This window comes from Lycium ferocissimum, chromosome 7, assembly GCF_029784015.1.
Source record: "Lycium ferocissimum isolate CSIRO_LF1 chromosome 7, AGI_CSIRO_Lferr_CH_V1, whole genome shotgun sequence".
NCBI lineage: Eukaryota > Viridiplantae > Streptophyta > Magnoliopsida > Solanales > Solanaceae > Lycium > Lycium ferocissimum.
This window is the reverse complement of record NC_081348.1, coordinates 45067978-45090585: the sequence shown is the minus strand read 5'-3', so window position 1 is coordinate 45090585 and position 22608 is coordinate 45067978. Positions and strand designations below refer to the sequence as shown.

At 36.3% G+C, this 22608-nt stretch overlaps 2 protein-coding genes, 1 long non-coding RNA gene and 1 other non-coding gene across 6 annotated transcripts; 2 read left to right on the top strand and 2 right to left on the bottom strand.

Moving 5' to 3' along the window:
- Positions 1-675: 675 nt before the first annotated feature.
- Positions 676-2389, bottom strand: LOC132062901 (uncharacterized). Its single transcript, XR_009416271.1, has 3 exons — positions 2221-2389; positions 1448-1549; positions 676-1163 (listed from the first exon to the last, which is right to left on the bottom strand). It is a non-coding gene; the product is annotated as an uncharacterized LOC132062901 (long non-coding RNA).
- A 992-nt stretch (positions 2390-3381) lies between these two features.
- LOC132062900 (uncharacterized) lies at positions 3382-10519 on the top strand. Of its 3 annotated transcripts, none has more exons than XM_059455372.1 (5): positions 3382-3514; positions 4815-5016; positions 7638-7813; positions 8614-8905; positions 10383-10519. In XM_059455372.1, exons 1-5 carry the CDS (start codon positions 3439-3441, stop codon positions 10447-10449), a joined length of 813 nt encoding a protein of 270 aa, XP_059311355.1. In that variant the 5' UTR covers positions 3382-3438; the 3' UTR covers positions 10450-10519. The 3 variants fall into 3 exon arrangements, with proteins under 3 accessions (XP_059311355.1, XP_059311354.1, XP_059311356.1); XM_059455371.1 differs by having other exon boundaries at positions 4779-5016; XM_059455373.1 differs by having other exon boundaries at positions 3388-3549; positions 4819-5016.
- A 1389-nt stretch (positions 10520-11908) lies between these two features.
- On the top strand, positions 11909-20781 carry LOC132065326 (ruvB-like protein 1). Its single transcript, XM_059458661.1, has 12 exons — positions 11909-12017; positions 15605-15793; positions 16365-16496; positions 16606-16755; positions 16913-17068; positions 17861-17995; positions 18172-18237; positions 18349-18455; positions 19560-19659; positions 19773-19864; positions 20267-20336; positions 20419-20781. Exons 1-12 carry the CDS (start codon positions 11937-11939, stop codon positions 20506-20508), a joined length of 1368 nt encoding a protein of 455 aa, XP_059314644.1. The 5' UTR covers positions 11909-11936; the 3' UTR covers positions 20509-20781.
- A 1511-nt stretch (positions 20782-22292) lies between these two features.
- Positions 22293-22395, bottom strand: LOC132065839 (U6 spliceosomal RNA). Its single transcript, XR_009416812.1, has one exon. It is a non-coding gene; the product is annotated as a U6 spliceosomal RNA (small nuclear RNA).
- Between the last annotated feature and the right edge of the window lie 213 nt (positions 22396-22608).

Sequence of the window (22608 nt, the reverse complement as noted above, 5' to 3'; positions counted from 1 at the left end):
GATTGCTGCTATGTCGGAATAGCTTTCTCTCGTTCAGTCGCTATAATAAACAAGCACAAAATTTTAAACTCAGAATCCCCTTTTCAACCTTTAGTTGGTTAATACTCCCTCCGCATAAAAAAGAGTGTCCACTTACCCTTCCTACGCATAAAAAAGAGTGTCCACTTACCCTTTTTTTTGTTTAAAAAAGAGTGTCCACTTACCAAGTCAAGAAACAATTAACCTTATCCTTCCAAATTGCCCTCATTAAGTGTTGAGTGATCATATTCCAATACCTATTTAATTAGGGGTAGTTTAGTCAAATTATCTAGCCTAAGGGTTAGTATTTTCTTAAGGGGTGTGCAAATGGCTAAGTGGACACTTTGCTTGTAGATGCTCGCTGAAACAGTTGGAAATATGCTCTTTGTTAATATGTTAAGAGTATCTTAAGGAATTTCCTAAAGCAGAAGAACTAAAAGATCATATATTTGTTTCAACCACACCTCTAAAAGAGTACCTAGACACAAATATTCTAGAGACGGATGAAATAGCTCTTAGAATTTAAGGATTCTGATGAAGATATATTTAACCTTCAAGCTTGATTGTTACTCCAGAAGGAATTCAAAGTGTCTACTGCAAATAATAATACTTCATCTTATCACTTTATTTGAGATCCATGACGCAATTACACACCTTTCTCGCGAAAGGACTGATTGTAGCATGTCATATAAATAGAAATCATATTATTGTTCTCTAACAGGGTACGATTATCATTAAAGACTCAAGTCTCGGACATAAAAGAACACCACAAAAGATTATCGAAATTCATTACCACAAGTAAGAAACCCCAAATCAGAAATTGGATTTTCATCGATGATCCCATTGAAATGAAACTAATTAGTTTATTAACAATAGATATATTGCGGGTCCAATTTTGAAGTATACGTAATGCTATTTGAGAGATTCAAAGAAAAGAACACTCTAGAGGGAAAAGCATAGAACTTACCAATGGAGAACCAAACCAATATCAAGCATATTTTCCCATGCATGTCAGCAAAGCATATAACATTTCCCCACTGTGCCTGGATATCTTTTTTTCCCTTCATCAGTCTCATATTTCTTGGAGTACTTCATAAAGGCCTACTTCTTGGACTTGCACCAGTTCTTGGTAGAGGGTGCCTTCACTGAAAAAGAAGAAAGCAAATGAAAACAGATGAAAATCACAGAAATAACTCTTTCTTTTTCACTGAGCTATCCTGGAATTGGGTGCATTAATTTATTTTGTTTATCTACCAAAAACAGGGGAGAGACACCTAAACACTCTTCCGTGATAAGAATCTTTCTTCTGGACATTTTAGACCATCATATCCCAACTACTAGCTTCTGGTAACTGATCAATTTAATGAAAATAGAACAGTGGATCAAGATTCCAACAATTATATGTAGTACCGAAAAGAATATAGCATACCCTTTCCCCTGTGTTGAGCAACTCTCTTTCTGGGCAGAAAGCCCAAAGATCCATGTCTTGGGGGCTCAAACTTCCTATGAGACATTTCTATCGTCCTTCAGTCTGTAAAACATGGAATGGAAACAATCAGCTATATGTATAGCATTCACCTCTATTGCTTCAATCACTCAAACACTGGTTCATAGCTAGATAACCAACTTACTATGATATGAAGTTTCTCATGTTATAAGCTTTTGGTTGTCGATACTAATATTTAGCTAATTTGAAAAGTAACATGAATGTAGCATAAAGCAATAAATGGTTGAAGCGATCATTGTAGCATTGTTGGATATCCATTAAGAGAACCGCCAGTGAGAATGGCCTGCAACGACTAATTTCTCTTAAATATCTTAGCTTTTGCATAATTTTCTTAAATCTAAATATACTCAAGAAATATTTCAACTATAATGTAAAGTTACATACATTTTTGCATCCTTTAATCCTTTTGCTAACAATCCTCAATTACTACACCAAATATTCGTGTGCCTCTAAAATGAATATTGACAGTGTAAACAACTTAGGATGCGAGTGAAGTTCCATGTCATCTTGGCAAACTACATCAAGAAAAAATGCCTCAAACATGAAGACCTTTCAAGATTCAAATCCTTACCAACTGTGCCACCTCATTTTGGCACTTAATTCTGGGATGTGAATATGAAGATAAAACACATACTTTATCTGTCTCAACATAAAGTAGATGTCTACCGTGAGGCTGTAGGACGCTTCCACCTCACCTATATTTTTTGTTGTAATTGTTGCTGTTCCTAATTGAGTTAGAGCTTCAAAGATGGGATTGTAAGAATTTTCCCAGGGCACCAGCATAAAAGGCCAAATCAATCTTACAAAATGTTGGAATTAGTCGAGGTGCGCCAAAGCTTGCCCGGACATCACGGTTATCCATAAAAAAAACGTTCAATGGTGCTCATAGTCCATCCAAATTAATCTATACAGATGAAGAAGCTTCTGTTTTGATGTTTTAATATTTCGGTGATTTGGTATTTTAATCTGTTCACATATTATCCGCATACTTATAAAATTGTTCTTACACTTCGAAGGGACAACTTTTCTCTTTATTTTCCTATTAGTTGATAATGTTTGCTGTTCATTAAAAGTTTAATGTACTATGCTTCTTAAAATTGTAATTTGGTAAGTAGCTGGCATTTCTTTGCCATGAATATCAGCTTTGAGTTAGTTAAGGCAGTCAAACAACTTGGCTGCATCAAATCTTTCTTTTTTCTTCACTATTTATGTTCTAGACAGTAATTCAATAATGCCAAGAGCGTGTACATATATGCACGTTTCCAAACATGCATATGCTAATCAGATATGCACAATCCAAGAAATTATCCAAAAGAATGTTTGTAGTATATAGAAGAGTGAGAAAAGATTTGTCAGAGCTGCTATGACCCAGTGAATACTCCTTCCGTTCACTTTTACTTGTCCATTTTGAATTTTTCACGCTGTTTAAAAAATAATAAATAAAGTATATAATTTACCAATATACACATTAATTGTGCATATTCTTATTCAATTTTAAAAATAAATTAAAATGAGTAATTAATACTATAAATAAACCAAAAAAAAAATTTATCTTAAATTAATATGCTAAAAGTGAACAATAAAAATAAAAATTTATTTTTAAAATACTGAACAAATTAAAGTAAATGAGGTAGTAGAAAAAAATAGCTCGGCAAAAGAAGAACCGGTGAAGCAACCAGACCAAAGCACAACCAGAGAAAAGGGCCAACGTGTATATCTGTTGAAAGACACGTTAACAATTAACCCTAAAGCAGTTTAGTATTACGAAAATGCCCTTGGTCGTCCTTACTATATATAGTAGTTAAAAAACTGCCGCATTTTCTTCTTCTTCTTCAGATAATAAAATGGGGTACCAACAAGTCTCTAGATAAACAAACCACTGCACAGCATAAACAGAACAAAGTTGCAGCCTGATGAATTGCAGCACACTAACAAAAATAGCACAAACAACACTGCCTCTCTTCAACTCAATCATTCACTCTTCTCGAGGTGCTGCTCTTTGATATATAATACACTCACTCATTGTTAGTCTTCTCCCCTTTTCTTCTTCTTCTTCTCTATATAACACTGCAATTTCACTTCTCTGTTCCAAGAAAATTTTACTACTTTATTTCGTTGGTTGGTATCAAGAAAAATGCTTTCTTGGAAAATTAGTGATTATTTTTACTTCTTTTTTGTTTTGTGTGTTTGGCAAGTATAAATAATGCCCCCAAAACATTTATATATAATCTAGTCAAACACTACGGATATAGTGAGGTAAGGGTGTGGGGGTGGCGGAGGGGAGGGAGGAGACAATTAATGTGAAATGGCGCTTATAGAACTTGTTTTCCTGAGTTTGTTTTATCTGAGGAAATGTTTTTTAAATATTTTGAGCAATCAAACATGGAAAAATAGCACAAATACTCCAGTTCTTCAACTCAATCTTTCATTCTTCTTCTTCTTCTTCTCTATACTTCATGGATATATTAACACTGCAACTTTCACTTTTCTTCTGTTCCAAGAAAATTTTACAAACTTATTATCATTGGTCTTGTAGATTGTGATTTTTTACTTTTAGGGTGTGTTTGGTCTTTGTGCTTCAGTTATCGGATTATTTCGCTTGTTGGTAATGTTCCTCTTTCTGAATGCTTTGTACTGCTCTCCTTATTAGTTGTCACGTATTCTCCATTTCCGTATTTCCTTTTTCAAACTGCTTTGAAATGCTTTAACTGAGCTGAGGGTCTATCAAAAACAGTCTCTCTACCCCACAAAGGTAGGGGTAAGCTATGCATACATCCTAGCCTCTCCAGACCCCACTTTTCGGATTACACTGCATATGTTGTTGTTGATGTGTTTGGTCAGAAGAAAAATATTTTCTTGAAAAATAAATGGTTTTCTTACTTACTTTCTGGTGTTTGGTAAGTAAGCAAAAGAATATTGTCCCAAAAATAAGCTAGGAAAATCCAATGGGGGTGGGGGCTGGGGTGGGTGGGGAGTGAGGGGTTGGGGAGGCAGGAGGTAGGATGGTCGGGGAGAGAGGGGAGTTGGGAGCGTTATGGGATTGGGAGGAGACAATACGTTTGGAATACCAGAACTTGTTTTTCCAAAAACAAAAATAATTTTTGACCAACCAAACACGAAAAAATTTGAAACAAAAGATGTTTTCCTCTATACAAAACACACCCTTAGACTTTCTTATAATTTCCATTTCCAGTTTTGCTTAGAAGCTAGAAAGATTAAAACTTTATGTTTTTTGTTGTTTCTTTTTTGGCAGGAGTGAAAAAGTTTGGATTTTTGAACTTGTGGGCAGGAAGCAGGAGGGGATTTAGTGCAGTTACTGTGAAGAAAATGGCTTGGAATTTGGAGAAATGTGATGGGAATGTGGAGACTAAGATGGTTTCTGTGTGTCCTGCTACAGAAGATTATGCTCAAGACGCAATTGAAGCTATCAAGGCTAGGAAAGTCATAGCTGTTCCTACTGACACACTATATGGCTTTGCTTGTGATGCTTGGTATGACCCTAATTTTCTCTTTCCCTTTGATGACAAATTACCGGGAAAAAAGAGAGAAAAAATCGAACTGTTATATAAGATGCATAATTATGTGTTATTTGAGTATGCTTTGTACTCATAGACTGTTGGTACTCTCGGGTTTTAGTCTATTTTGTATTGGACAAAGAGAACAGATTGTAGACGAAAAGGTTGACTGGAATTAAATATTAGAATTAGACAATAAACGCCAGGATTTTGTTGTAGAAGTGTTGCCAAATGTGTTGTTGATATATTTGCCTTGCATTGAATGTAATTCTAAATTCTAACATAATAGTGGAGAAAATTAAAGCTTTTCTTATGCCTAGAAATCTTATTGAACCCGCAAGGGTGGTACAGTTGGTTGAGCATGGGGCTTCCATAATGGAGGTCTCAGGTTCGAAACCCCCTGCCTACGACAGCAGGGGATTTGCCTTCTGGATCGAGCTCGTCGCATGAGGCTTGCCTAGTGCGGGTTATCTCCTCTGTGTGGTTTGCGAGCTATTGCACAGGAGCTGGGTTTACCCTGTGCGCACCCGAAGGATAGCGGCTGCGGGTTCCCATGTCATCAAAAAAAAGAAAAGAAATCTTATTGAATTCCTCAGCATGGAAGATCTGTTCTTTGATTCCGAAGAGGCGAAGACCCTCCAAACAGTAGAGGAGGAAAGTGGAGAAGAAGCTCACTGGGAAGATTCTGAAATTGGCTGACATGATGCTTTGGTATGCTAGTAGGTCATAATTAGTCAACTTTGCGTTATATGCGATTTTGATTAGCATATCTGTTAAGTACTACCCAAAAATGTGGTGAAGATTTGGGGAAAATCTTTTGGAGGTTTGGTTGTAGCGGTATTTAAACTCTTACAACATATGGTAAGCTAAAATGAGCTTAGTGTCACACCCCTCTCCACTCGCCCTAATTTTTCGTGCCACACAAAAGGGTAGCCAATGAGGGCACAAGGCCACGAGAAGAAGGCACAAGGCATAAAAGGGAAGGATGGCAAAGGGATCTCGAGGTGTTGGCCCGAGCCAATGATGGCATAGGAGGACAGCAGTGTATAGGTGAAGGTGATGGCATAGGCATGGGGCCAAGGTGAGGCTTGAAGGCGTGCCAAGAAATGGCACGGGCACAACAAGCGTAGGCACGAACCAGCATTTTACTAGTGTTGTATATTTACAAAGACGCCAGACGAGACAACGTCAGTGAAATTAGGGTGTCAACTTTACGAGAAATGATGTTTTGCTTCTAATAGTTGACTGGAATCATTATCCATGTTAAGTACTTCTGGGAATTTGGCTTATGAGAAGGCACTGTGTGCCTGAAGTGGGAACTAGATTTCTGTAGTCACTTTCCATTCCTGCTGATTGTTCTTGATGTGCACTAAGAATCTAGATTCCCAAACATAAACAAAATTCCCCACAATATATAATTGTTCTACTAACAAGGAAGGATGTGGCTGAATTCTATTCAAACTGTAGTTGTCAAATCAACTCAAGGAGAAAACTGAATGACTGAGAACTTGAAGAGTTCTGTCAGTTGTTACAGCAGTTGAACTCCACTGCTATATTTGAGGATAAGGTGGACTCTTTTGATTTGGTCAACAAGCATTGACAAGAAATTCTCTGTAAAGAGTAGTTACAGAATGCTACAGAAGCATGATGGTCAAACGGAGGTAACATGACCATGGAAAATGCTCTGGTGCTTGCTTCGGATAGGATTGCTACTTTGGAGGCCTGTTTAACTCAGGATAACCTTCAAAAGAGAGGGTTCACTTTGGGCAGCAGGTGTTTTCTATGTGAAAAGGCTTAACCATCTTTTACTGCATTGCAGTTTCTCTAGGCTGTGCTGGAACTTCTTTTTGAGTATTTGTGGTGTATCATGGGTGATGTCAGGAAGTGTGAAGAGCATGATAGAAAGTTGGCAGAATCAGAAGACAACCAAGAGGTTTAAACAGATCTGGAGAACAATTCCATTATGTATCCAATGGACCCTATGGCTGGAAAGAAACACGAGGTGTTTTGAAGATAAAAAGTGTCACATCTCTCTCATCAAGAATAAATGTAAACATAACTCTTACTTTTGGTGTAAGGAGGGCATGATAGAGGACATGAACCAATATCTTGATTTCCTAGATATGTTAGGAAGAAGCATGTAATGGCCAGATAGACTGAGCCTGCTGTTATGATGTATTTGATGTACCTTCTTCGCACTTCATTAATAAAATTATACCCTACCTATAAAAAAAAATGTCCACCAAATTATGCATCCCTGTTGCGCACCATGTGAAGAAAGCTACTTTCTCGGTATTCCATGCCTCCTCCCTGTCTTTCGTGGGAAATGATAAAATCCAACTGAAAGAAAGAAATAGTAGGTTAGAATTTAAAATCCCTATCTTTCATAGGATATTGCGTTAACGTCTCCTTTTTTTTTTCTTTGTTTTTTTGATAAGTGATATTGCATTAACATCTTCACTGAGCATAAAGTTTCAAGCATTGTTCATTTATTTGACCTAGCAATTCATCAAGGAGACATTTTAATCAGTTTTTTTTTAATCTCTAACTCATATTTGTGGAAAGTGATTTATTTTTTTATGGGACAATGCTTGTAGTTCTGCTGAGGCAGTGAATCGGATTTATGAGATCAAAGGACGTAAGCATACAAGTCCTCTAGCTATTTGTGTTGGCGATGTTCATGACATACAACGTTATGCTGCGACAGATCATCTGCCTCATGGCTTGCTTGAGTGCCTGCTTCCTGGACCTGTAACTGTGGTCTTAAGGCGAGGTTAGTAGCTTATTTATGTTATTTCAACAAAGTGGCAGGCATGGGTATCCTTCAAAGGGTTAACTATCTCAAGTTAGTACTACTTTACTCTAGTTAGTACTACTTTACTGGTACATAATAACTGTTTGTAACTTCTTAACACAGAGAAAGTGACAAAATGGCCCCTTATGTTTGAGGGTAGGTTCAAAATAGTCCCTTAAGTATGTACTTAACAGGTTTGGTCCTTTAAATTTGCCAAAAGTTAACACTTTTAGTCTCTGTAAAATATTTACCGAACTTTGTCTGATAGATTTGACGGGAACTATGACAAAAAAAGAAATTAGACAATTTTTGTAGTTTTGCTATTTCTAATTTATTTCTAGAGTTTGGTGCAGCTTTTGAGGTATAATTTCAGCTTCTTCTTTTTTTTGTATCTTTTTAGTGTCTAGCATAGCTTTTTGTTGTTGCATATTTTAGGAGTTGATGGGACTTTCTTGGTATTTATAGTTAAGTCTTTGTTCCCACTGTTTCCGTCAAAGCTAACCGACAGTGTTCAGTAAATATTTTACGACGACTAAAAGTGTTAACTTTTGGCAAACTTACGGACCTAAACTGTTAAGTGCATACTTAAGAGACTATTTGGAACCTACCGTCAAACATAGGGGTCCATTTGTGTCAGTTTCTCTCTTAACACACTTGAATAAGGACCAAGAAGAGTCACTCGCCTAGGAAAAGACTGGTCCATGTTCAGTAGTTTCGGAAACTTTTATCTTTCTGTTATGAATCTTCTGTACTAGAGGCTGATTTCAGATATTTTGCAGGTGAGTCGAGTATCCTTGAGAAGTCATTAAACCCTGGATTAGAGAGCATAGGGGTTCGAGTGCCAGACTGTAACTTCATCAGGGTAATCGCCCGTGGTTCTAGAAGTGCCCTTGCACTTACTAGCGCTAACCTCAGTGGACAACCCAGTAGCATAGACATCAAAGATTTTGAGAACCTTTGGGAGCACTGTGCATACGTCTATGATGGTGGAATTCTTCCAGCTGGACGAGCTGGATCGACAGTGGTGGATCTTGCTAAGCTGGGGAAGTACAAGATTCTTAGACCTGGGAGGTAAGCTTCCAGTACCTAGCGCGCAAACTAATGTCGAATTGAACTGATAATCATTCTAAGTGTTGTAATGCTTTAAAGCATCCAAGGGTGTAGTCTAGTGGTCAATGAAGTGGGTTGAGAACCATGAGGTCTCAGGTTCAAATCCCAGCGGAGACAAAAACACTAGGTGATTTCTTCGCATCTGTCCTAGCCTTGCTGGACAAAATTGCTGATAGGAGGTGGCGGGTATCCCGTGGAATTAGTCAAGGTGCGCGCTAGGCCGCAAGCTTGCCTGGACACCATGGTTATCAAATAAAATATAAGAAAAAAGAATGCTTTAAAAGAATTGAGCTCTTATATGAATGAGTTGAACCAGAAAACACTTTGACTAAGAGGATCCTGATTAGTTTAGAAATGTAAAGATTAGGTGTAAAGAACTAGATTTTTAAGCATGCTTAAACTTGGCATTCATATAAAAGTCAGTTATCTGTTAGCACTGGCAATAATTCTTAAGAGCTCAATTGAAGCAGAAGCAGCAGCTCAATAATTCTTAAAGATGATAACATATCTCATAAGTATCAAATGGGTGAGAATTAATTGACAAGTTATGCATCAATCGAGCAAAACATTCAAAAGAAACATTATGATTTAACTGTTCAAAAAAAAAGAAGAGACATTATGATTCCAAAGTTTCTTTGAATAGTATCTTTCTAGGCATGAGAGTGTTTGGAATGAAAAGGAAACCAGTTCGGTGAACTTCCAAGATATTACAGAAACAATAGTTAACTTGCCCGAAAGAAAGCTTTGCACATATTTTCTGTGGGGTGAAGAAAGCACAAATCCAGGAAACTGTCTACAGTAGAATACAATTCAAATTTTGCCTATATCCCTAAGCAAGCAATTTTTTATGTTGTCTGTTTATCAAGATTTGGAAATGCTTCAATAAGTGCCTAAAAGGCTTCTAGCGTCATACCTCAGCTTTTCCTTTGTTTTCTGACTAGAAGTTCAACTGTGACTGACATTCCCTCAGACCGAATGGACTTTTCATTTTCCTTGTTCTACTAAACAAAAACTGCCCAAAAGCTCTATGACCACAACACAAAGACGCTTTTGGAGGATTTCTCCGAAATTAAGGAAATGCATATTTGTACATCATTTTGTACTCAATTCATTACTCCAACAAATACATTCTCTCTTTTGCCTAGTTCATTTGTTGATGTGTTCTAGTCCGTATGTTGTTGATTGTAGCCATGACATTTTACCTTTTATGCTTTTGCAAATTATTTGTTGTTTGAGCCTTTGAGGGACAAAATGATCTTCACGTATCTAGATTTCTGTCCAGTGCAATTCCTCTAAACAATATTTGTCCTGCCTGTCGTATACAACTATAATAATTGCGTTGTTGAAAAAACTATTCTTCATTATAGACCAGTTGGACTAGAAAGTGATTACAAAACTGTTGCTCTCAAATTAAATGAGCTATTTGCACTTATGACAGTGCCAAGGAAGAGACTGTTGCTATCCTTGAAAAACACTCGCTACTAGAAGATGGAACTGGATATTAGCAAGCTGCTGCTCAAGTTGAATCTGTACGCCAAAAATGAGCCTTGTGCCTGAGTTTGTAAAGTTTGACTCCCAGAAAAAAGACTTGACGCAGATGTGCTTCCTTGGTGTTTTCAGAAAGCATTCTTGCTTCTATTTGAAGTCCAAATCACTTCGAATAGAGGAGCGTGTGTTTGTTCACACGTTGTTTAGTTTGTTAATGGAAGTTCTAATCACTTACTAAATAGGTCCATTTGGTAGCATTTGAGAGCATTTAAAATGTATTGAATCATGTGTTCCATGAAAACCTCATATTTAGAATTTTTTGACTTTTGAGATTCATCAGTGTCTTGCTAATGCATAATGAATGGAAAAAGTTCCATTTAGTCCTTAATGTCAATGATCATTCTTTTTCCTATTCCAACAGTCATGTTCAATCGAGAGTATGCAATACTACCAAGGCAAGATCTTAGTACAATGTTATTGAGTTTTCACACTTTTCTCTTTTGCTGGATTTGAAGTGGCGTCTCGAAAAATAAGTAATCTTTGTTGGGCTGTTATCTGTTTTAAGGTTCATCATTCTGTTGGAACTTTGAGTTATCATGGTAAAATTGTGATGTCCTTTTTTAGCCTTAGCAAATCACTTTTTTTTTTTTTTTTACAATGAATGTTGATGTCTTTTTACGAAATTGCAGTCACTTTATTAGTAGCTTTTATTTGTGGTGCAAAAATTCTCGGAAAAGTATATTCGTTTGATTTGAAAGAAATGAATAATGTGTATTTTTGCATTGGATATTCGTCGTTATTTTATATGGATATCCAAGGCTAGAGATTTATCTCTTGACTCATACATTTGCTCGATGCAGATTTTTCTTTTTCTTTTTGGGATTCATATATTTTTACCATATTGATGTAAGGACAAAAAGAAAAGAAGAGAAATATAGACACAAATCTGATAAAAAAAAAAAAAATCTGAAAAGTTATGTACGATTTGTCAACAGAAAATGTAATAGTATTAGACAAAAACTAATACACATTCTTTTTCTCCTTATCTTATTATTACTATTTGGGAAGCAAAAAAATTACTTTAGCTAATCAATTTTTTTCAAACATTAACTTGTACTTTCCTTTCAGTTGTTAAATAGGAAAATTATGTTTTAAAAATAAACCCCACATTGTAAGATTTCACTGGTACGTTATCGTTGTATGTTTTAAAAATAAAACGAACAGAACATCTGATTTCTTCTTGAAAATTACTTTCTTTTTTAGTCTTTTGATGAGATGGTACAATTGGCCCTAAGGCAAAAAGAAAAAGCCAAAAAAGAAGCCAAAAAGGATCCAGGTAGCACTTCTTTTGGAATTCAGGGGGTTTGTTTGTAATAACTGAACACAAGCTGGGCTTGTTTTAGCACATTACAATTTTCTCTCTTCAAAACCTCCTTCACTCTAGAGTCTCGCCTCCATTAGAGAAGCTTCTCTTAAACCCCAGACAAAGAATAACAAAAAAGAGATGAGGATAGAAGAGGTACAATCAACCACAAAGAAGCAAAGAATTGCAACACATACTCACATTAAAGGCCTTGGTCTTGAGGTAATTTAATTCCTTTACCCCTACCTCCTTTTTGCCTTTGTCTACCCTTTTTGACCTTTTTTAGGATTTTTTTTTTTTTTTTTTTTTTTTGGTTAAGATGTTTTTATTTGATGGTTGGGTTTATGGGTTTTTGAGTTTTGGTGTTAATTTTGCATAAAGCTGATATCTTTTGAGTGTTAAATTTCCATAAAGCTGCTATCTTGTGCTAGTTCTAACCAACCCCCTCTTTGGGTTATTAGGATTTTTTTTTTTGGGTTAACTTGTTTTTATTTAGTATTTGGGTTTGTGGGTTTTTGAGTCTTGGTGTTAAATTTGCATAAAGTTGATATCTTGTGAGTATTAAAGTTGATATCTTGTGCTGGTGTAACTCAACCCCTTCTTGGCCTTTGTCTACTATTTTTGATCTTTTAGGAATTTTTTAGGTTACTTTTTAAAAAAAGAAAATTTTTTGGGTTACTTTTTTTTTAAAAAGGAAATTTTTGGGTTAAATTGTTCTTATTTGGTGTTTGTGTTTGTGGGTTCTTGAGTTTTGGTGTTAAATTTGCATAAAGCTGATATCTTGTGCTGGTTTAAGTTAACCCCCTCTTGGCCTTTGTCTACTGTTTTTTTACCTTGTAGGAAAAAAAAAATCTGGGTTAAATTGTTTTATTTTAGCAATTTTTTTTGGTTAATTTGTTTTTATTTAGTGTTTGGGTTTTTGAGTTTTTGGTGTTAAATTTGCATAAAGTTGATATCTTGTGCTGGTTTAACTCAACCCCCTCTTTGCCTTTGTCTACTGTTTTTGATCTTTTAGGATTCTTTAGGGTTAATTTGTTTTTATTTAGTGTTTGGGTTTATGGGGTTTTGAGTTTTGATGTTAATTTTGCATAAAGTTGATATCTTGTGCTGGTTTAACTCAAACCCGTCTTTGCCTTTGTCTACTGTTCTTGCTCTTTTAGGATTTCTTTTGGTTAATTTGTGTTTTATTTGGTGATTGGGTTTGTGGGTTTTTGAGTTTTTGGTGTTAAATTTGCATAAAGTTGATATCTTGTGCTGGTTTAAGTTAACCCCCTCTCTTGGCCTTTGTCTACTGTTTTTTACCTTGTACGAAAAAAATCTGGGTTAAATTGTTTTATTTTAGCAATTTGTTTTGGTTTATTTTTTATTTTTTTATTTTGGTGTTTGGGTTTATGGGGTTTTGATTTTTGGTGTTAAATTGGCATAAAGCTGCTATCTTGTGCTGGTTTAACTCAACACCTTCTTGGCCTTTGTGTACTGTTTTTGACCTTTTAGGAAATTTTTGGGGTTACTTATAAAAAAAGAGGATTTTTTTTGGGTTAAATTGTTCTTATTTGGTGTTTGGGTTTTGAGTTTTGGTGTTAAATTTGCATAAAGCTGATATCTTTGAGCTGGCTCTAGCCAACCCCCTCTTTGTATCTGGTATTGGTTTTGACCCTTTACGGATATTTATTTTTTTGGTTAGTTGTTTTTATTTAGTGTTTGGATTTATGGGGTTGAGTTTTGGTGTTAAATTTGCATAAAGCTGATATCTTGTGTGCTTTAACTCAACCACCTAGTTGCCTATGCCTACTGTTTTTTATCTTTTAGGAATTTTTTTGGTTAATTTGTGTTTTTTTTTTGGTGTTTGGTTTTGTGAGGTTTTGAGTTTTGGTGTTAAATTTGCAGAAAGCTGCTATTTTGTGCTTGTTCTACACTTCTACACAACCCCCTCTTCGCCTTTTTCACTGTGTTTTTTTTTTTTTTTTTACCTTTTAGGGTTATTATTTTTATTTAGTGGTTGGGTTTATGGGTTTTTGAGTTTTAGTGATAAATTTGCATAAAGCGGCTATCTTGTGCTGGGTTTATGGGTTTTTGAGTTTTTGGTGTTAAATTTGCGTAACGCTGATATCTTATGGTGGTTTAACTCAACCACCTCTTGGTCTCTGGCTACTATTTTTGACCTTTTAGGAAATTTGTTGCTCAAATTTGGTGTTTGGTGTTTGGGTTTAGGGGTTTTGGTGTTAAATTTGCATAAAACTGCAATCTTGTGCTGGTTCTGCTCAACCCCTACTCGGCTCGTCTACTTTTTAGAGCTATTAGGATTTTTTTTGGGTTAACTTGTTTTATTTGATGTTTGGTTTTGTGGGCTTTTGAGTTTTGCTTAATACATAGACAACCGCTTGAACTTGCCAGTAAATTTCATTTTGACACTCGAACTATGATTTATGCATGATGAGTGTTCCTGTTAGCACTTTTTTCTTCAAATTTCAGAAAAGCTTTTGTGGGTGTTCTCAAGTGCACATTAATAGAGGTGGCAATGGGGCGGGGCGGGGCGGGGCGGGTGCAGTGTGGGTTCTGTCTCAACCCGCAAAATTTCAAACCGCCCTGCACCCGCCCCGCATTGCATTTTCACCCGCATTAACCTGCACCGCAACATACCCGCGTCCACCCGCCCCGCCCTGCCCCGCGTAGGTTTTCACTCTTTGTTACGAACATTCAGTAGCCTATTCCATATATAAAACAGAGGACTAAAGCTTGATCCATTTGGAGATGAAATATCCAAAAAAAAAAAAGAATTATTTTTCATTCAACAACTAACCAAGACAGATTAATTTTGATAGCTACAGTATTAAATTTGACTCATGTTTAGTAGTTACTTGACTAACTTACAGAGAGCTAATTTCCAAACATAAAACAGAGGACTAAAAGCTCTGTTTCATTCTTTTTTCTTTTTTCCCATTTTTCAAAATGAAAAAATAGAAAAACTTAATTCAACAAGATTACTGTATTGAAAAACAGTAAGAGGGAACTTTATTTTCAAGGAGCATGGAAAACTTGCGTTTAAAATATCTCATAGTTCCAAGGAAATCAGTCTTAAAACTTGTAACCCACAACCCGCCCCGCCCCGCACAGGATTCTCAAAATATTGCTTTAACCCGCCCCGCACCGTGAAAGGACAAACCCGCACCACCCCGCATGAGGTGAAACCCGCCCCTCCCCGCACCCGCCCCTCCCCGCACCGTTGCCATCCCTACACATTAAGCAAAATAAGTCAACACTTACAATATATTACTTTATTTAATTATAGGCATTACTCTCAGTAAGTGATGTCTATAATTAAAGGAGATAACATATTTATTTTGGTTAAAATTTAAATAAAAAGTACAGGAACACCTTATCATGTGTTCAGGTGCTCAATTGAAACAAGCCGTAGTTCGAGTGTCTAAATGGAATTTACCAACAAGTTTAAGGGGCTGTGGATGTAGTAATCCTTTTGAGTTTTGGTGTTAAATTTGCATAAAGCTGCTATCTTGTGCTGGTTTTACCCGACCCCTTTTCGTCTCTGGTTACTATTTAATACCCGTTTCCTTGGAGATTTTTTGGGAGTTTAGCATTGAGGGATTTTGTGCTTGGCTGCCATATTTCCCTGAAGTTTTAATCTTCTGCTGCTTCTTTAGTTACCTAAAAGGCTAAAACTTTCTTGCATTTTCATGTTTAAGTTTCATGTGTGTGTACTGATTTGCTGACAAATGGGTGATTAAACATGATTACGTTGAAACAATTATTTCATCACAAAAAAAACATGATTATGTTGTGTTATATGGTAGCCCAATGGGACACCACTACCATTGGCAGCTGGGTTTGTGGGTCAGGCAGCAGCCAGAGAAGCTTGCGGGCTTGTGGTTGATATGATACGCCAAAAGAAGATGGCCGGTCGTGCTTTACTGCTAGCGGGTCCACCTGGTACGGGAAAGACAGCTCTCGCCCTTGGTATAGCACAAGAACTTGGAAGCAAGGTGCATTCTTTATACTCTTTTTAGTTCTAGATTTAATACTTATATTTTATCGTACTGATAATATTTATTAAGCTTTATTTACTAGTATTGGAAGGAAATGGGCTCAAATAGAGTGGAATTCATATAAAGGTTTCAATGGTTCAAATAGCCAAGCGTAACTAGCTTAGGGTTGAGGCGCAGTTGATTGATTGGACCTTGATAATATTTGGGATGATTGGGCATTGTAAATGTTCCTTGTTTGTTGATATGAAGCTTACTTATAGCCTGTTTCGCCAAGCTTCTAGGAAAAAAGTAGTAGCAGAAGTAGTTTTTTAGAAGCTGAAAAAAGTAGCTTTCCCTAGAAGCAATTTTGAAGCCTTAGCGAAGCATAAATTGTTGCTCTGATGTTAGCAAAAGTATTTTTCAAATTGATTAACCAAACACAAGCTGCTACTCTCCAAAAGTATTTTTTCGAAAAGCACTTTTTAAAATAAGCAGATTTTGGAAGCTTGGCCAAACAGGCTATATTACTTTTATTAGGATTAGCGACCCTAGATTATCATAACTGGTGGCATTGACTTTAATGTTGCAGGTTCCATTTTGCCCGATGGTTGGATCCGAAGTGTATTCATCAGAAGTGAAAAAAACTGAGGTCTTAATGGAAAATTTCCGCCGAGCTATTGGTCTCCGTATCAAAGAAAATAAGGAAGTCTATGAAGGAGAGGCAAGTAGATAGTCTATCGCATTTCTTGTCTTTGATGCAATAATTTTGTGATGATTAGTTTTGATGCGTTGTGACTTTGATCTTCATATTTTAAAATTTCTAAATGTAGGTGACTGAACTATCTCCAGAAGAGGGTGAGAGTGTGACAGGTGGATATGGTAAAAGCATTAGCCATGTTATAATTGGGTTAAAAACTGTGAAAGGTACCAAACAGTTGAAGCTTGACCCTACAATATATGATGCCTTAATTAAAGAGAAGGTAAGTGTCTGCAACATATCTGCCAGTGAAGTATCAAATCTGTTAATGCGTTTGATAAATAGGATAATGAAGAAATACAATAGTTCCCTCTTTTTAACATCAGACTTTTGAATACTAGATTGACCATTTTTTTCATGCTTCCATGATATGTGTGCAGGTAGCTGTTGGTGATGTCATTTACATTGAAGGAAATAGTGGAGCAGTTAAAAGAGTGGGCAGAAGTGATGCTTTTGCCACAGAATTTGATCTTGAGGCGGAGGAGTATGTCCCTCTCCCTAAAGGAGAGGTTCACAAAAAGAAGGAAATAGTCCAGGTTCGTCTCATTTCTTGTTTTGCTATGGCATAAATAAAGATTACCCTGGCATTGTATACATGTAGCTGATTGTTGTGCTTCTTTTCCAAATAGTTAATTTGTTCTATGGCTTAGTCGTGAAATATCCTTATTATAGGTGCATTATAGATCATAGTTTGTGGCGTCCAAGGGTGTGACCTAGTGGTCAATGAAGTGGGTTGAAACCTCCCAGGTTCGAATCCCAGCGGAGTCAAAAAAACATTAGGTGATTTCTTGGTGGTTAGAGTTACCTGGTACCTGTGCTGGTGGGAGGTAGCAGGTACCCCCGTGGAATTAGTTGAGGTGCACGCAAGCTGACCCGGACACAAACGGCTATAAAAAAAAAATCTGTAAATAATATGGAGGAGCGAGGAAACAGATTTCTAAGATACTGCAATGACCAGGAATTGAGGCTCCTGGATTTGAAGGATGTAATTGGAAGAGGTATTATAGTCCATGGCATTAACAACCTAATATAGTGGTATGTTTATAAGCAGCCAAGAAGTACCTGCTTTTGACGCAAGAATTTTTATGATGAAATCAGCTGTGTCCTAATTGCAATATTTATTTAGTTAGTTTTTGTACATCAGATCTTCTGCTTATCCCTACATGCCATGATTGCTCACTTGTGAGATTAACATACAAACTAATATGCAATTCCAAGTATCTGCATTTTTGTTTTGGACAAAACGATATCACTACTTTAATGGCCTTTTGTGAGGGAAGCCGAACAACAAAGATTTCTGTACTTACTGCAGTATTGTTTTCCGCCAGGATGTTACATTGCATGATCTTGATGCTGCAAATGCACGACCACAAGGAGGACAAGATATATTGTCCCTTATGGGTCAAATGATGAAACCTAGGAAAACCGAGATTACTGACAAGTTGCGACAAGAGATAAACAAGGTACTTCTGATCTATTGGTGTGAGCAGTCCTCTGGATGAATGCGTACAAATTCATGCTGCTTCATGCATGCTGATTACTGTCCAATTGGCTACTCTGGATATTTTCATGAAGTGTGTATGAGACTGTGAATTTTAATATTTAGCATAATGGTTATGATGGGCTTATTTCACTGTAGGTTGTCAATCGTTATGTTGACGAAGGTACTGCTGAGCTTGTTCCTGGTGTCTTATTTGTCGATGAGGTTCGTTCTCATTCGACACGATCGTGCTTATAATGGGGAATTTTCATAAATAAAATCCATTTAATACCACATCCCACCTCCGGTTAATTAATTTAAAAAACGTTTTGGCAGGTTCATATGCTTGATATGGAATGCTTTTCGTACTTGAATCGTGCGTTGGAGAGTTCACTGTCTCCAATTGTGATTTTTGCCACTAACAGAGGCATTTGTACTGTCAGGTATGAGTGTTTATGCTAAACCAACATTCAAAAATTCATCAAGTTGGAAAGTTTCCATTATGTTGATATCGTTATTCTGGGGCTTTTGAAATTTGCGTTCTAGCTGCATTTTATCATACATCAAATAATTGCATGCTCAAAGAAGTGCTTATTAAGTAGGCGTTTGGCCATGAAAACCAAATATTTTTCACTTTTTTTGGAATTTTGAAGTTGGAGTTGTGTTTGTTTATAGTTTTTGCAAAGAATATTTGGTTGTTTGAATGTAGTGAAAGTGAAAAAAAGTGAAAACAAGGTTTTAGGTTTTTTCCAAATTCCAAATACAATTTCAAATAAAGTTGTATTTGGAATTGTCATGGCCAAATGCTGATTTCCAAATAAAGTGAAAAATTTCCGGGAAAAAGTGAAATTCTCATGGCCAAACGGGTCCTAATTATTCCATGATGCTTCTAATGTTTGCTAAACCTATTCTATATCGGTGGAAGTAGGGGTGGCAAAACTAGCCCATGAAAACATGACCCGCTCAACCCATTTAAGTAATAACCCCCCATTTATTAGCTTAGCCCATTTTGACCAGCCCAATTCAGCTCATCTAAAATCTGGGCTAATATGTAGCTCCAATTGACCAATGAGAAACTATGTCATTTTTTTATAAAAAGATTTTGTTATATGTTATATATACCCATGGAGAAAAGTTTTATTAGGTACGTAAACAAATTATAAAGAAACTAAAACTTGGTAAGAATTGAGCGGGTCGGGTTATGACCAGTTTCTTAGCTCATTCTGCCCAAATAACTTTAGGCAGGTCATTGACCTACCCATTAATTAACATTGTCCATTTTGGCCTGCCCAAATTCCCCGACCATTTGACACCCCTAAGTGGAACAGGACTAATTTCACTTTTCTATATCAAACATGCTTATAATGAGGGATGTAATTATAGATTTTAAACTGCAAGAAATGTGAGATGTATGAAAGTCTGAACGTAATTACTTGATGGATTCCCCATTTTGGCTTTGTAGACACCTCAGATGTATGTATTGATACATGTGATGCATGACATAACTCAGTTGTCACTAACAAATTGACAAATGTATTTCTTTGCAGAGGAACAGATATGACTAGTCCACATGGCATTCCAGTTGACTTGTTAGATCGGTTGGTGATCGTCAGAACTGAAACTTATGGTCCAGCTGAAATGATACAGGTTCGGGCTAGTTTCTTCAACATTCATTTCTATGACTTATTGATCTCAACCTGAACATGTGCAATGTCATTACATTTTCTTGACTAATGTTTTTTTTGGGAGTGTCTGGACAGATTTTAGCGATACGTGCTCAGGTGGAGGGACTAGAGATAGATGAAGAAAGCCTTGCTTACTTGGGAGAGATCGGACAACAAGCTTCCTTAAGGTCGGGTTTAACTTCTTCTTTTATATAAATCCAGATGTCAAATCATTTTTAATTCAGAAAAGCGTTAAAAAATGCCCCTAGAGTATGCAAAATTCACAACTTTGCCCTCCGTTAATAGCTTGGCCCCCATTCCCCTGCCGTTACTTAATTGGGCCAAAAATGCCCTTATTTCGCACATATTTGACTGATCGTGATTAGAAGATTAATAAGGACATATTTGGACCTACATGCATACGTTAGGGCATATTTGGTCCAATTTAGTTCCTAACTGAAATTATGCAACAACTTGTGAAGTTACATTTATGAAGCAACTTGGTTACGTTGTAGTGAATTTTCTCACCAATTTTAGGCATCACGTAGGCACATTCTGAGTAACTGATGTTCCATTCTTCCCTTTGTCAGGCATGCTGTTCAGCTGCTATCGCCAGCCAGTGTAGTTGCCAAATTGAATGGTCGTGACAAAATCTGCAAGGTACTTTGGCCGATCACGTTCTTTTTATCATTTGCCTTTGTGAAACTCCGGAAGATATTTACTTAGCCGTTCACTTTTTCAGGTGGATCTAGACGAAGTGACTTCATTGTACTTGGATGCAAAGTCTTCTGCACGACTTCTTCAGGAGCAGCAGGATAGATACATCTCATGATAAATTATACTATAATATCAATTCTCTAGCTTTATTTTCGAAGGTGCTTATATCCAAAATTGTATTTTGCAAGTCAATTTGTTTCATTTAAGTCTTTGCTGTCTTCTGTAACCGAAGCACTGTAATTCTCTCATGAGATGCTATAACAAGGCTTCTAGAATAGGAATATACATCAGAGAGTCAGAGATGAACCTGTTTGTTTCATTTGTGTGGAAGCTAATCAATTCTGATACTCTTGCTGTAAATATGTATGTTGCAGCCTTCTTGTACTAATGGCTGTTGTTCTTTACGAGATATTTACATTGTCATAAACCCTAGAAGGGCAGTTCGATGCACGGAACATCTTGCCTCAACACAGAATGCGGGTAGGGCTGCTTCTCAAGAGGTGTAATGTAGGCAGCCTACTCTGACGCGAGTATCAGTGGTTGATTCACAGTTTGAACTCGTGACCTATAAGTTACACAAACAATTCTACGATTGGTCGTCACACTGTCTTGAACCGTAATCCTGGTAAATAGTAATCAGAACTTTAACATCTGATGATGAATCTATTTTCTTCTCCCCATTAATTTATTTTTAGGAAGCTTCGTTTTCACTTAGTTCCTTTGTTATTACCATCAGTATTATGGTTAAGTTGGCTTCAAGTCCTCTACGAGAGAAACACAGGCAGGTTAAATTTATTTACAAGTGCAACAATTTTTTCCTGCAACAGTCCAATGCATACAGCTGTTGTAACTACAATTGTTACATTAAGTAGTTCAACAGAAAATAAAGTTAGGATATAAAGTGTTGGACATATTTTTTTGGTTTTCTCTTGGTGTTTGGTATTAGTATTAGGTTCTAATTAATTTGAATTTGCGCCGCATAAGGCCATTAAAGGGTGAAGCGCTCCCTACTATCCCCTCCGTCCCAATTTATGTGATATAGTTTGATTGGATACGAAGTTTAATAAATAAATAAAATGCTTTTGAATCTTGTGGTCTAAAATAAGCTAAAGATATTTGTGTGGTTATAGATCATCTCGTTAAACGTGAAAGGTAAAGTTTAAAGTTAAATTGTTACCAAAAATAAGGAAATGTATCATTCTTTTTGGGACAGACCAAAAAGGTAAGTGTATCACATAAATTAGGACAGAAGGAGTAGGACTTTTTTCATACTCGAGACTCGAACCCGAGACTCTGGTTAAGCGTGCAGGAACTTGGTGGTAGTTGTTAGCTATGTTCTTTCGGATTCTCCAAAAATGTTAACAGATGCGTGTTGGATTTTTTAAAAGTAGTGTATTTTTGAAAAATCCGATATAAAAGTAAGAATCCGCGCAACTTAGGCTGTTAGGCATACTCATAGACTGTTAGGCATACTGATACGATTTATGTGGACCATCAAGGAATAACCAGACGTACCACAGCAGTAAAATCTTTTTTGTTCAGCACGAGTAAAAATGAGTAAAAAGTCAATTTGATTTTCAAAAAAGAAAAGTAAAAAGTGCTGTAATACGAAGAAGACAAATTTACTTTTCTCCATATGTAAAAGGTGTTGCATCTTATTTTCACATGTTAAACGATATAACCAATAGGAAGAGAACACGTGGCACTGTCCTGTGTCCTTTTTCTTTTTCCACAGTCCGGTTCTTTTGTCAAAACGTACCAAACTATGGTTAGTTATATTTAATGCTAAAATGGAATATCGCCGAATAGATTCCCTCTAGTTTTGCATCTCAGTCCTTGTACTTTTGACTAACTAAATTTCCGTCCACAACTGTCTTTTATTTTTTTTTATTTTTTTTTAAAAATTTGGACCATTTCTTGATATGTGCGAGTCATCCTTATGCAAGGATCATACTAATCTTTTCTGTATCGTTTCAATTTTATTAAATATCCCCAAAGGGACAACACAACTGTCTTTTATTTGTCATGCTTCACGTGTTTTTTTTTTTTTTTTTTTTTTTTTTTGGCTCCAACATTTTCTCCATTTTCATTTGTTGAGGAAAAAAAAAAAGCAAGAGGATGAAGCCCTATCAGATTCAGCAATATTTTGAAAATTCTTTTGATGGTTCTCATTATATTTTACGTGCTACAATAGCTAAATGTTGTTCAGAATTAA

Bases quoted from the DNA above. Each gene is read 5' to 3' on its own strand.
- LOC132062900 (XM_059455371.1), top strand. From the start codon at position 3,439: ATGAATTGCAGCACACTAACAAAAATAGCACAAACAACACTGCCTCTC. The intron at 5,017-7,637 runs GTATGACCCTAA...CAATGCTTGTAG, and splicing joins GGCTTTGCTTGTGATGCTTG to TTCTGCTGAGGCAGTGAATC. The intron at 8,906-10,382 runs GTAAGCTTCCAG...CACTTATGACAG, and splicing joins AAGATTCTTAGACCTGGGAG to TGCCAAGGAAGAGACTGTTG.
- LOC132065326 (XM_059458661.1), top strand. From the start codon at position 11,937: ATGAGGATAGAAGAGGTACAATCAACCACAAAGAAGCAAAGAATTGCA. The intron at 15,794-16,364 runs GTGCATTCTTTA...TTAATGTTGCAG, and splicing joins CACAAGAACTTGGAAGCAAG to GTTCCATTTTGCCCGATGGT. The intron at 18,238-18,348 runs GTTCGTTCTCAT...ACGTTTTGGCAG, and splicing joins GTGTCTTATTTGTCGATGAG to GTTCATATGCTTGATATGGA.